Source organism: Mizuhopecten yessoensis, unplaced genomic scaffold (genome assembly GCF_002113885.1).
Source record: "Mizuhopecten yessoensis strain PY_sf001 unplaced genomic scaffold, ASM211388v2 scaffold10227, whole genome shotgun sequence".
NCBI classification, from domain to species: domain Eukaryota; kingdom Metazoa; phylum Mollusca; class Bivalvia; order Pectinida; family Pectinidae; genus Mizuhopecten; species Mizuhopecten yessoensis.
The window spans coordinates 451,279-466,770 of record NW_018408441.1 but is presented as its reverse complement, the minus strand read 5'-3'; the positions used below and the strand labels follow the sequence as shown (position 1 = coordinate 466,770).

General features: G+C 36.5%; 1 protein-coding gene across 1 annotated transcript in view; it reads right to left on the bottom strand.

The window, feature by feature from the left end:
* The window catches only part of LOC110459825 (neuroglobin-like), a 93,347-nt gene extending 78,106 nt beyond the window's left edge, over positions 1 to 15,241 (bottom strand). The window contains exon 1 of the mRNA XM_021512277.1: positions 14,365 to 15,241. Within this exon, the coding sequence (XP_021367952.1) occupies positions 14,365 to 14,516 (152 nt within the window). The 5' untranslated portion in view covers positions 14,517 to 15,241. The remainder of the gene's footprint in view (positions 1 to 14,364) is intronic.
* Between the last annotated feature and the right edge of the window lie 251 nt (positions 15,242 to 15,492).

The window sequence follows — 15,492 nt, the reverse complement described above, 5'->3', positions numbered from 1 at the left end:
GTACATCAGTAAGTCATCTTATTCAGTCGTGTATCAGTAAGATCTCAATGACAACAGCAGATACATGTCCTCCCTGATCTCAATGACAACAGCAAATACATGTCCTCCCTGATCCCAATGACAACAACAGATACATGTTCTCCCTTATCCCAATGACAACAGCAGATACATGTCCTCCCTGATCTCAATGACAACAGCAAATACATGTCCTCCCTGATCCCAATGACAACAGCAGATACATTTCATCCCTGATCCCAATGACAACAGCAAATACATTTCATCCCTAATTCCAATGATAACAACAGATACATGTTCTCCCTGATCACAATGACAACAACAGATACATGTCCTCCCTGATCCCAATGACAACAGCATATACATGTCCTCCCTGATCCCAATGACAACAACAGATACATGTTCTCCCTGATCCCAATGACAACAGCAGATACATGTACTCCCTGATCCCAATGACAACAGCAGATACATTTCCTCCCTGATTCCAATGATAACAACAGATACATGTCCTCCCTGATCTTAATGACAACAACAGATACATGTCCTCCCTGATCTCAACGACAACAACAGATACATGTCCTCCCTGAGACCAATGACAACAGCAGATCCATGTCCTCCCTGATCCCAATGACAACAGCAGATACATTTCCTCCCTGATTCCAATGATAACAACAGATACATGTCCTCCCTGATCTTAATGACAACAACAGATACATGTCGTCCCTGATCCCAATGACAACAGCAAATACATTTCATCCCTGATTCCAATGATAACAACAGATACATGTTCTCCCTGATCTCAATGACAACAACAGATACATGTCCTCCCTGATCTTAATGACAACAACAGATACATGTCCTCCCTGATCCCAATGACAACAGCAAATACATGTCCTCCCTGATCCCAATGACAACAACAGATACATGTTCTCCCTTATCCCAATGACAACAGCAGATACATGTTCTCCCTGATCCCAATGACAACAGCAGATACATGTCCTCCCTGATCTTAATGACAACAACAGATATTTCTTAACCTCATTGTCAATATCAGAACTTACCTATTAGGAAGCTTGGGCTATTTTCTTATCTCTATGTCACAACCAGACAATGTATTAGCTCTATGCCAACATCAGACACTCCCTGATCCCTATGCCCACAACAGGCACGCAATGCCCCTTTGTCAATTTCTGCCACCTACCTGTAAGGAAAGATGAGCAACTTTCTTATCTCTATGACATCATCGATAATGGGTGAAACGTGTAAGAGTTCCGTGAAAACTCCCTTTCTGAATTGGTTCAATATATTTTACATCTCGAGGATCTGCGTGTCTTACAGACCAACTCTCTTCCAAAAACCTCCCCCGCATATGTTAACAAACGAGCAGCGGGACTGATTTCTTTGTCGAATGTACAATGCTTAAAATATTGCTAGCACTCAAACGAAAGAATTACTAATTAACATCTAGATCCAATTTAAACATGTCAAGCTCACGATCAGAGTGTTCCACCGAACTTATCGCGAAAGTGACCTAGTACCATGTAAATCTGTCAAATGCAGATTTCATGTGTTGACGGGCGAGGCCGATAGATTGTTTGATTTGATTGAGTAAAATAAATATCTGGTATGAAACATAACATCAGATTTCATTTTTATCCGCTGTTGAACAACAAATGTTTGCACGCGCAAAAGAACAGACTAATTTAGATAATCTAAATATCTAGCTCACCTAGCTTGGATACTGAATTGACGATAATAGGCTTTCATTTTATATTACTGTACTAGGTAGGATAGATGTAATCAACATATTTATGTTTATCATGGAGGAAAATATTACTCTGGATTAAAACACGCTAGAAAATAAAAATCATTTTCTCTCACTGATTATATATGTTCAACCATAATGCACGAACAAAATTATATTGATGATTACTTTTGAAATATGATTTCCACTGTCTTTGTAAAGAGCTCAATTTATATGGCAATATGTTGGTACTGTTATTCCCAAACTTTCATTAGACGCCATATTGACCAATCACGATCAATGGTTTTTGAAGAATTTTCCAGTTTTTCAAAACCCTTACAACTAACCTAGCCAACGTAAATGACGACTGACTGTTTATGAATTGTGATATGTTATTCATTTGGAAGCATCAATAAAAATGTGTGGACTTGGTATTTATAAAGAGCCAAGAATTGCCAACATTATGTTAAATAAACTGCGCTTTCCCATATAGTACATCCTTCCTCGTGCTAAGTTCAACAAAATCACGTTTTAAAATGTTAGAACACCCATCCTTTCTCCGTAAATCAGGCAAACAAAGATACAAAATATTTGTTGTCAATAGAAATGAGACTTATCTAGTCCAACATCACACTCTTGGTAATAACTAATACACAGAGGGATGGAATTTCATTATGCTCCACTTCTAACTAACTGTTTTTGCATTATTTCTGTCTTAATTGATAAAAGAACTATGTACAAAGCCTGTGAGATACTTGGCCGCTCCCTTAAATACGTCCAGACAATTAAAAAAACAACTACACCACAGTAACACTTCCAGGAATTGAAATTTTAGATACACTAGATTCTTCCTATTGATCTTTATACATATCTGTACATTTCACAACGCTTGAAAAATGGATACCTTACCACAAAACTCAATGACAATCGTCACGATTTTAATTCCACGATCGTACATTGTAAACCTATTTCAAAGGTTTACACGACACCGATGATTAGTTACTTCTGGTCTTGTTTTATAAGTTAAAATACTTAGCGGGGCTTTTATTTTACCGGAGAAGACTCATGCTCTGTAAATGTGTTTTACAGTTTCCAGTACGACCTGATTTTCAACATTAAAGTAAAGTATTACTATGTTTATTATAGCGAAATATTTGTTTTTTCTCTGTATGTCCTAGATACGTGGTAACCTAACAATTTCCCAGATTTTACAAGGACACATTTTGACAGGCATCAAATGTGGTTCATGGGTTAAAATTTTCCTATCGACTTAATGGTACGATTTTGTGATGCGTTGATGTATTTCTATTTCTATTTTTGTTTACATGTGATACTGAACGTCGCCATGAAACATGAATAAAGCAAACGTATATATCGACATGTAATATGGAGGCACATTGACTAGCTAATGTACGTTTACGGTGATGCAGGGCTTGACCACGATTTTCGGTATACTTTGTTTATCCAAGACAGTTATATCACAATAACAATATTAAATGTGTAGCTGTCAACATTATTAAATAGTTTTTCAGTTTTCAGGCCCATTGCCATTTTAAACGACCATATTTTTCTTAACAGTCTTAGGATACATTGACATAATTACTGTTGTTGGAAGTAAATTATTGAACAAATTGTGCGATTTTCATATTCATTAATAAATCCTGATTTAAAAAAGACACTGTGCTTGAATTGTGTAATTAAAGAGTGTAGTACATCGATGATTTTATTTCAGGGAAAACGTCGGAAATGTATGTAGAAATGATCTATCATAGGGGGAAATTTAGGTTTTTTGATACCTTTTTATAGGTTTCGAAAACTTCATAAGCTGAGTATTGTATTTAAAAAAATAAAAACATTTTCGTCTGTTTATTATGTTGGAAATATGCGCAAACTCTTCGGAAATATAATGTTTAATGGATATAAAAAGAGTGTTATGTATACCACTATCCATAAACGTTAATTAATACATAACTATCTGTTTCAGCCAATAATGTTCGCTGTACATGTACTTACCATCATGCAGAGGTACTCATATCTGATTAGAGGATGTTTTATGAGTGATTGTTGATGACAATTTCTATAAGAATACTGATGATACTATGATGTATAATCCCTAGAGTAAGCGATAATTGGTAATGGTTTATATCTAATTAGCGATGTGTGAATGTTATGTCGACCTATCGGAGATTAATTAGTTTCATTTATAGCCAATGAGTGATGATCGAATATTACTTCTGTCCAATCAGAAACGATTTATTATGATACGTATTCAATGAGTGATGATTAAATACTATTTTTTATTCAATTCAATATTACAGTTATAAAGAATTATATGTATCACAGGGCTTTACACGTACGGGATGAATATGCTCACGTCATTCACTTTTTCATGAAATGTAGTTTAATAGAATGTGGTTCAATAGAAATATAAACGGAAAGTGGAACACTTCAGACACATGAGACAATCCAAGAAAATGTCTTCGGGTTTAGAATATTTGTTTAAATTTTGTTTATGTGATACAATTGAGTTTGTATTCATTTTTCACTTTATATAAGATTGATTGACTTGGTCTCGTTATTTTCTACACACTTAACATCACGAATGTAAAACAGTTAGTTCCCTCAACCTCAAGTAGAGGAGTGATCATTTACAAAATGTATTGACGATAGTTTTTAGAATATATATATCACTTCCAACCGTTAGTCCGCGAATCCTTAATGCAGAAAGTAAAAGCTCAAAATACATAAAAACACGGACCAGTAGAGACAACAGAATAGGAATCAAAGTGATGTTGTGTAGATTACTGCCCCCGCCATATTTACCTTTTTTTACAACATTTGTTCTTTTGATTAAGCTCACACTGACAGCTCAAAAATGAAATTAAATTAAAATAAAAAAGAAATTATCCTAAATTTCCTTTCTGATATTTGTATGATAATGTATGAACATTTGTGTATGTTTGCTTGTTTGTTTTATATCTTGTATATATTGTATATCAATGAAACAATTTGAAAAATTAAAAATTAAAAAATATTAAACATTATGCTTTTCTATCTAGCCTTTTTTAATTGCATGCGTACTATTTAGCCAACTAAGTCACCTAAGACATGTCTGAATCGCTTATATAATAACGTAACAGTAATATTCTTTATTGATCATTAGGCTGAGCGTATAATTATAATAATAATAATAGTCTTTATTTATACTTGATGGCAAAGTTTAGTCAACGAATCGTCTTACATTTGGTCAAGTAGTTAAAAAATATACAATAATTAACAAATAAATAAGAATACTTCACGGTAAAATGAAATTTGCTATAACTTACATGAACACTTCATGAAAAACAATTACTTTTTATGTGTTCATAGATTGATTCAGTAATCAAATTTTGTAACATCTTGATATACTGTGGTCGTTTATGGATTCCTCATAATGTAGCAAAACGGCATCTTAATTAGACACACAGAAGTTCTAACGGAATGTATAGCATTAACACGAAATGTGTTTACAAAAGACATTACATAGATACGTTCACAATGTGTAAAAACAGATAGATGATGAATTAATCAAACATCGTACTCTGTAAGAACGATGAACATGGAAGCATATTCAAGTTACCATATGGTATTCTGTCAGGCACGTGCGACCTAATAAACATGGAACCAAGTGAACAGTACTTCGATAACATACCTACACCTGCTGTCATTTGTGAATAATTAATCAGCACGGGTATACTCAATACAGTATAAATAGCAACTGTAGTACATGTAAAAAGGACAACGTGCTACTTAGCAATTGTAGGATATATAAAGCAGTGCACTGCACCATTTTCACTGATTTTCTTTCTTTCCCTCTCCCTCTCTCTTTCCGAGGAAAGAGATAAAAAAAAAACATCATTAGTTCATGAGTCACTTTGTGGTAATGTACGTAACAGTCCTAATGGAAGAGGTACGTAACTACTAATTAGCCATACTAGCGCAAACACAACACAGGGACAATAAAAAAAACACTCGACGAGCGTGTGTTAATTTGTGTACGACAAGATACATCAAATATCATGTTGGCAAAAGCAAGTGAAAGGGGCGGAAAGCATTGATGGATAGACCCTTAGCTCGCCCCAACCGTAGTTTTACATTGTAGAATACAGAGTCGATGTTCTATGGTACAAGGTTATTTGAACAAGAGTAAGAGAGATGTGGTAAACTGCGAACCACTATAATACACTTACAAAAATGTATGTACAAGTAACACGTTAAATGTGTCTACCATTTACATATTTAATATTTAATATTTTGTTATGTGGGCAATACAAAATAAATAGTAGCTTTTTTTCGAATGCTTCACACATCATTATTATACTTTACCTTCATAACATAGACCATGTGGATGATAATGATCACATGACGGGTCAAAACACATTAGGTCGCTCGAACATACTTGCAGCCCCCCGATCATATTTCCCTTAATCGAAACCTCTCTAGCAAGAGTCACCAGAACCGAGTTCGAATGACTGAAACAGACGATAACAATGACGCGTCAACTTAACTTCAACTTCACTATTGTATGTATCATTGTGTTATTTCGGCATAATAAAATCTGTATTGCCTTTGTGGTTAGGAAACACGATTCTTCATTTCTCCGAGATTAATCATGATTCATGAGGTCGAAGAATCTCTGAAACATGATTAATCTCGAAGAAATTAAGAATCATGTTTAACATTCCATAAGGACAATAAATGTTTATTTTAGAAACCAAGTCTTGTGTCAATATAAGCATGTCCATATATATTCGTGTCTCACCAACCTTTTACAATTTTCGTTATAATAATGGCAATCCTCTTTGTGAATTGACTCCAGTTTTCTTAATGATAGCAGGCACCTTCGTGAATTGATGTGTGTAATGATGATAGCTCACCACTTTGTGAATTGAATTTAGTAATGAAGATAGTGACCCCCTATGCGAATTATAATTCGGTCGTAATGATGACAATCCTCTGTCAGTAATGTTTCTTTTATTCAAATCAGCTTTTCCTCAATGAGTATTGTTTCAGTAGAAGTGAATGAACATTCTTCTTGAGAATTGTTTCAGATAAAAAAGGAGTTAGACTCCTAGGCAAACAAATTTGCCATTCTGGCGAGAGCAACCTCATGGAACTCCATGCGTAGTGTAAAAGTACAAAAATGTTTGCAGGTGTAGTTGATCTGTTTCACGCTAAGCAGTGCATACCCTGTCACGGTGCGTTAAAGTGACGTATATCTATGTAAAACCATATTCCACTGACTGACTGCTGCACGCAGTGTCGGTAATCAGGAGTACTCTTTGATTCTCCGTTGCACCCAACCCTACGTTCTGTAGCTTACACTCAAAATATTTCTTACCAACGACCAAGAGCTTCCAAGCTTTTAACATGTTCATGTGTGAGAAATGTTGCTCAACTGAAGGGGAAAACAAATCTTATTTTTTTCCTATGGAAGAAAACCGCCAAACCGGCTAAATGTCATTGTCATACCCAGGACAATTTGAAAGGTTTGGGGGCGGGGGTATACAAAGGGAGGCCGTAGTCCGAGTGCAATATCATATATGATCAGTTACCAGCAGCACAGAGGGGGATTAGAAGAGTCAATAGCCCCATGAACGTAATTTCTTCTGGTGTGGTGACCGGCAGTGGAAATGTAAATTTTATTCGCTGTAACTTTGGAATCTCAATCACAATTGTTTTTACTTTAAAATAAACAGACTCCCGAAAGAATCACTGAAAAGATGAATGGCTTGACAACAATGTCATTGTGTTTATTGTACATTATCTTCCTAAACAGTTGTTATTGATTCACTATATGTCAGATCAATTTGATTTTTAATCATTGTCAATATGAAATTAGATATTCCCTCCTTCTATCATACAAGGGGTTGTATCTCTTCAAATCTCCTCTAATTAGTGAATCATTGACTTGTCCGCAAAATCGTATTCCTTGAAACTTCCAATTTCATCGCTGTCACAAAAGATGATAGTCAGTGTGCTTGTGTTCGGAAGTCTACATGAATATTTATAGATTTGAAAATCATGCTTGCAGCAACTGCCCTTAATACTGTGCTGTAATGCATATAGATTTGCAATATCATATTTCTACATGCAGTCGTGTTTGCTTAGGTAAACAGAAATGCATCAGTTAGATAATACATTTAGAAAGCGATATTTAAACAATATACATATAATGAATGATATTATCCTTGTTGACATATGTACCAAATATATACATAGAAATAAATGTATTTCTTTGGACAAACACGCTCCGCTCAATGTTCTTGTTTTATGTAAACAAGTTCAAATTTATATACATGTGTGTATACATATCAAAGAATATGGCCAAACAAAAATAAATATTTATGTAAAATCAATGCTGGCAACCCCATTACCTTAACTTAAAGGAATATTTCTTTAATTTGAATCGACAGTCATCGAACGCCTGTATACCGACTGCCATTTGTAACGTGTCGTCATACGAGTTCGTCTCAGTGGACAACGACATGTAGACTTGTTTACTATATGACTTCTCTGTGGCTCGAAATGGATCTTTCTCAACTTACATGTCTATAAGAGGTAGGAGGAACGGTGACATTAACATCCACTCGTCAAAAAAGCAATGTTTTATTACAAAAAAGCTTTCAACAAAATGTCCGAATGGTGACAGTCGAATTTCAGAAAATTCATTTGTAGGACTTGGCGCAGGCGTGTTGGCAGCGCACCTTAATGTTTTCTGACTTAACACCTGGTAAGGACATACAAATATTGCGTCAAGTGTCATCCTGCGCATCTTACACGAGAGTTCAAGCATATTCTTTGTACTTATTTGGCAAATATTTGAAGAACACGAAAGCGACATTTTTTGAAATACGTGTATGTGAAGACTCCTGCAGAGATAATTCCGGTTACGACTCGAGTGAGATTCGAGAAAGACTCCATGGCCATTAACTAAGACAGTTACTCTGTGGTAACTCGAAATATACTGGACGGAATTTATTTTTTATCGGAGTGGTACAAATGGGAATATGTTTTATGTCAAACGACTGAATTTAAATTATTTGCTGATGTATAACCGCTTATTTTGAAAGTCAACCTCAAAATGTTCAGGCACGTGGTTACCTTTTTTATCGTTACGCGGCCGTGCGATTCTTTTGACGTAAATCAAACTAATCTGCGTGTATCATCCACAAGGTGGCGCGTATCAGAACCTCTAATTTCGTCATGAAAATTTGTACGAAATTCCACAAGGGTTCATGTTAAATATCGTTGTGACCATTATTATTACTTTCTCGTGTCGTTTTGAAAAAAAAAAATCAGGGACACAGGTCATGGTCTTAAACAATAATGCACATTTTTTCGCAGTGTTGATATAGTGAATCATTGTGTTAATATGAATATAATTTCAAAAACAATTATGAAATATATACTGAGAATGTAAAGGCGACATACAGGACAATTCAAACTTTCATGTGAAGGAAGTTATTTGTTTCTTATCCATTACGAAATAACCATAAACTGACAATGCGCTATACCTACCCATCCCCTCGCCTCCCCACTCTTACCGTCCGACCCCCTTTTCTCTGTAAGGATTATTCTTCCCCCATCCCTTCCCCTAATATCTTGTCTCCATAATTCATTCTTCTTCCCCAACTCCATTTATCTTGCCTCCATCAAGGTTTCCCCCCTACCACGTTCCCTAATCTTTTGTATCCTTAAAAAACCTTCCCTGCATTCCTCATTCGCACAAGTTTACACCATTGATTTGACTGACTGACCACTGAATTTCATTACCATTAAATGAAAAAATAACATATATGCACAAAGGGACGGAAGTCCTTGTCCTATGTCACACAGTGAAAATCACAACAGAATCCGGCGGAAGTTTGATCTCCGAAATGCTGATTTCTTACGACGATCAGAAGAAACTGAAGTAAGCTATCGGTATACAGCAATGTTATACTGGATCGCCTACGTGTCTCCAACTATTTCACTCACTGTGTCACAAAGCAGAGGACAAAATTGCTTTGGAAATATGAAGCTCCGCGTGGCGATCAGGTACATGTACATCGTTAAAGCAAGTTTTTAACTGGGTTAATAATGAAAATATTTATTGCATTGGAAAGCAATGAAACCGAACTAATAAAATAATTTGTTGTTTGTTAAACTTGTGACTCTTTTGCATTCTACTGCAGCATGGATGATGACGAGAAAGTGGAGTATTTGCCTTAAGATCCACTGTGTCCGAGTTGGTGGGCCGACTAATCGTATAATGATAATTACTACTCATTCAGTGTTAAAGAAGGAGAATCGGTGGCTGCCACAAGTCGATGTATGGCACACGGTGTATTGAAGGTCAACAGCCGTTTCCTGATTGCTTTATGATCGCTGGAGCAACTTTAGAGTAGGGTATACATTTATATGGCAACGCTAACTCAATGACCTAACCGTCATCTTACATTGCTATCAAAATCGTTTATAGAACTTTCCATGTCGTGCCCGGGGGCCGTGTGTTTGTGTATTCGCCGCTCCGTGATCCGGTTACTGTGATGGTAGAATATCAAATCATCACACAAAGCCATTCCTGCGACGTCCATATGTTCTGTCCATAGTCAACCATCACTGGCCACAGCAACAAGGACCCGTTTATTAATTGCACTGGTTACAGTGACAAGAACCCGTATGTTCTGTACACTGGTAACAGTGACAAGAACTTTATGTTCTGTACACTAATTAGACTGACAAGAACCCGTATGATCCGTACACTGGTAACAGTGACAAGAACCGTATGTTCTGTACACTGGTAACAGTGACAAGAACTTTATATTCTGTACACTAATTACACCGAATAGAACCCGTATGTTCTGTACACTGGTAACAGTCACAAGAACGTTATGTTCTGTACACTAATTACACTGACAATAACCTATATGTTCTGTACACTGGTAACAGTCACAATAACGTTATGTTCTGTACACTAATTAAACCGACAAGAACCCGTATGTTCTGTACAATGGTAACAGTGACAAGAACTTTATGTTCTGTACACTAATTAGACTGACAAGAACCCGTATGATCTGTACACTGGTAACAGTGACAAGAACCCGTATGTTCTGTACACTGGTAACAGTGACAAGAACTTTATATTCTGTACACTAATTACACCGAATAGAACCCGTATGTTCTGTACACTGGTAACAGTCACAAGAACGTTATGTTCTGTACACTAATTACACTGACAAGAACCTATATGTTCTGTACACTGAAAACAGTCACAATAACGTTATGTTCTGTACACTAATTAAACCGACAAGAACCCGTATGTTCTGTACAATGGTAACAGTGACAAGAACTTTATGTTATGTACACTAATTACACTAACAAGAACCTATATGATCTGTACACTGGTAACAGTGACAAGAACATTATGTTCTGTACACTTATTACACTGACAAGAACCCGTATGGTCTGTACACTGGTAACAGTGACAAGAACTTTATGTTCTGTAGACTGATTACACCGACAAGAACCCGTATGTTCTGTACACTGGTAACAGTGACAAGAACTTTATGTTCTGTACATTAATTACACCGACAAGAACCCGTATGTTCTGTACACTGGTTACAATGATAAGGACCCGTATGTTCTGTACAAAGTAAGCAAACGTCTAGAGCTACAAGGCCCCTTAGGTCCTTTCCATGGTCCCCAACACTGATTATAGAGACAATGACACGACTTGATAACTTTTTTTAAAATACTGAAATGCGGGTTCTTGTTATTGAAATTCTATAGCATTCCAGATGACTTGACAAAGACAGAAATATCAAGCGAGATATGATTAGTGATTTTATTCAAAACGAGTGTGTCACCAGTTATTAGGGTTTTGTTAGGATGACAATATGAAGTAGCAGATTGGTATTTGTTATACTAAATCGATATCTACGGCGTAAAAGTCTGCGACTTATAATACTGATGTGTAGTATATGACTCTAAGCATATGGAACAAGAACCAACATCACGGCAGGATTCTATAAAGAAGATAAGAATAAGCGCCAATAGAACGGTGCATAGCTCAAGGGAATAGACTGCGTGCAAATATATCTAGATATGACAGCCCTAGACCAGGAAATATACCAAAGCTGACATCGCTTAAAGAAATTAGGAAACGCTAGGACTTTCGTATGGATAATTCCTAGCCACAATCAATAGGTTCGTTCCATGGGAGAGCTCCTTACAACCCATATCCACGGTCTGTCCTGGAGCAAAACGTCAACCACAAAGCTATGTAGTTTTATCAAGTTGTCTAATTGCCACATGGCTCTGTACTTTTATAACATTCAGCTCGATATAATTATCACACTTAAGCAAAGACTGTGCCATGCTTTCATCGTCTGTTCCAGTTGATCTCTAGTATAGCTTGTACGTGCCCTTGTTGTTGAGTGACGCTTATTACCCTGACGAAACTCTTGTATATGTCACTGTTCAGTGGTCCCTGTCATATTTTTAACTCTAAAGTGTCATGTGTACACCCTGTTATAGTATCAACTTCAGAATGTCATGTGTGCTACCGTTTAGTGTCTCGTTTTCACTTGTTAACGTCCAGTGTCATGTGTCTGCTATTATTTAGTGGTTCATGTTATAGTATAAAACTACGGAATGCCGTGTGTACAACTATATAGTGTCATTTTGTTCACTTGTTAAATTCTAGAGTGTCCAGTGTCTGCTATTATTTTTCGGTTAATGTAATATTATAAAAAAAAAAAGAATATCATGTGTGTAACTTTTGAGTGGCGTTTGTTTCAGTATAAAACTATAATGTGTCTGGTATTACAATGTAGCCACAGTTTCGTGACCACCGTTCAAGTTTAAATAATAAAATAATTTCTGCCTGTCGTTGATTGCCTAAAAACTTGTATTGAGCTTCTATACGATGAGAAAAATATAGTAATGATTTCTGCCGACAAAACTCGACAACAGAAATCAAAATAATCGTGATGGAGGGAGTACACAGTTCCGTCTGCATTCGCAATATCGTTACAGAAAGTGCACATGTTATAAAAAGTTACATAACTAAATAGCGTTATTTCTAAAATCGTTAAAAGTAATTTATTCCCTAGAAAGTGTAAATTGGAGGTGAGCAGAACGTTGGCCTGTACTAGTGTAAATTGGAGGTGAGCAGAACGTTGGCCTGTACTTTCAGTGCGACGTTCACATCACGACAATATGTCATGTTTTCTCTCTAAAATTCGGGCATGTTTATTCCGTTAAAAAATAACATCAGAACTAAACGATATTTGGACTGTTACAATGATACTGGTGTAGAAATGCACATCACCATCAAAACCACGGAGGTGTTTGAATTTCAGTCAGAGTAGCAAAAAACAAAACTCGACGCGATTCCTAGTCATAATACTAATCGATCATAATGTTAATAAAACGTCCATAAAAATGTCTTTAAGTGTTATCAATCCATTCTAACAAAATATGGACGAGTATTTAGCACATGCATGCTAATTACAATAATACAAGTATGATGGGGAAAGTACAAGTTTTAGGAAGCTGTGAATCGACTTATTTAAATGGACTTGTTGGATTATTAGAGGTAATTTGATAGACATTTTTAAAATATTGTGAAATGGAATATATCTACCAGAATCCTATCCTCACATGAAAAACGGGATTGGCCTTGTTAGTTACAATACAGCATAGAGACGTTACCTTAATTTTTGAATGTCATCCAAAGAAAACGTGCATAAAGCACCTATCCTGTGGAAGTCACGTAGCTTTGTAGCGTTTTAATATCTTTTTAACTACTTGTACACCACAGAAACGCATCTCATATTATCAAAATGAATTTGCATTCAGGTAATCTATTTATAATTTTCCTAAGACACAATTTGTGGTAAGTTTTAACTAGTAATACCCTTATTTATGCTGCATTTTCTCACACTAATGAAAAGTGTATATACACTCACAATTATGTACTAACTCAACCAAACCTCACGGGGAGTGTGTAGACGTCTGATCCCCTGATAATGGTAGTGAGGAGACGTCTGTGTATTATTACGGCTGGTGTATGTTATTGTAGTAGGTCGGTCCACCTGCCCCTCCGCCGGGAGGGAGAAGCAAAGACAGGCCGGTCTTCCATTACAAAGGTAAACAGCCCACAGAACGAGCGGGGTAGAAAACCGCTTTGGTAGATAAACATACTTTTATATAAATATCTTATGAAAATATCTTCGCTAGGAACTATAGTGACTGACATACGGTGTATTGTAGGTGGTACCGTGTTTCATTATTTGTACATATAACGGTTCGAATCGGTATAAAGGAATGTGGCAATGAGATTATAATATACAGGACGAAATATCTACAAAACTCCGTAAATGAACATGTAGGTTGAGTAAAGGGTTACTTCACACGCTGTCAATATGGAATAGCTTGGATACGTCCAAATCAACAATGTATTATCCTCGTGCAAGCAATAAAAATAAATATCTTTTAGTACAATCGTATCAATGGTTTTTAATGAAGAATGTGGATGTCGTCAGAAATATATAAAGTAAGCACGCATGCATACATACCTGAGGAAAACGATAACACCAAGTTTCGACAAGTCATCTTTAATGATGTCCCAGGTGTCCTGCACCAGATGTATTTGGCGCGGTGTCAAATAGGTGTTTAGCTGGGTGTCCCCTGTAGCCGCAGACGGACAGTTCAATGCTTGGTTGCCCATTACGTAAGGTGTCTTATCACGGTGTCCTCAATTACAGTAAGTACAATATAACAATAGAAAAACTATACCGCATTACTTAGGTTCAGCATCGTAATAATCCATGTCCAAAAGTATGCACACGAAGGTCGCCGAGTTCAGGTGAAGCTAGAATCAATTTCTGACCAAAGTTTTGTCCACTATACGGAAGTCATATGTATGAACAGCGTGTCCACCGCAGGAAGCATCTAGTTTATATACACAGCACTCTATAGTTTATATTCGTATTCCCATAAAATAGTTATGTCAATTCCATTGACCTTGTGTAAATATGAAGACGTCAGGAAAAGCACGTGTAAACTGCTGTCATAGTGCACGTGTAGTGTAACCGCTGCCGAGTGAGAGATGTCGATTGCGCAGGAATAAAATCTGTTTCAGCAATCAGAGGCTGACACAAGAAGATAGGAACTGATGCATCGAACTTGAGATAGAGAGGTGTCATCGAGTCAATCGCTCAGCTTGCACAGTTAGACGATGTGTTAAAAGTCGAAGGCCTAACAACACTAAACACCGACATAGTGTTGGATCGTTGTAAATAAATACGCACGTGGTCGCTTAAATTCCGGTCGATAATAAAAACAAATAACGATGAATACATCAGCACGAGCCAATGGAGGTGAGTGGGCGTGGCCAAGTGACAGCTACACTAGTGAAGAGAAATTTAATAAGCGAGCACTCCGATATTCCGTCACAGGGATCCGGATGGTGCCGTTAACTCGCTATATATATGTCTTACATCACAAGTAATACACCGAGGCAGAGCACATGCAGAGCGACACACTGAGAACAAACTTATGCAAACATAAAAATGATAATTTGATTATGTCAGAAGTGCGTTCACAAGCGATATTAATTATACATAGATACGTTTAAATGTAATTCATTTCGTAACCAATGGTTTATTTCTTACCTGTCTAATTTATTTAAATGACAACACGTT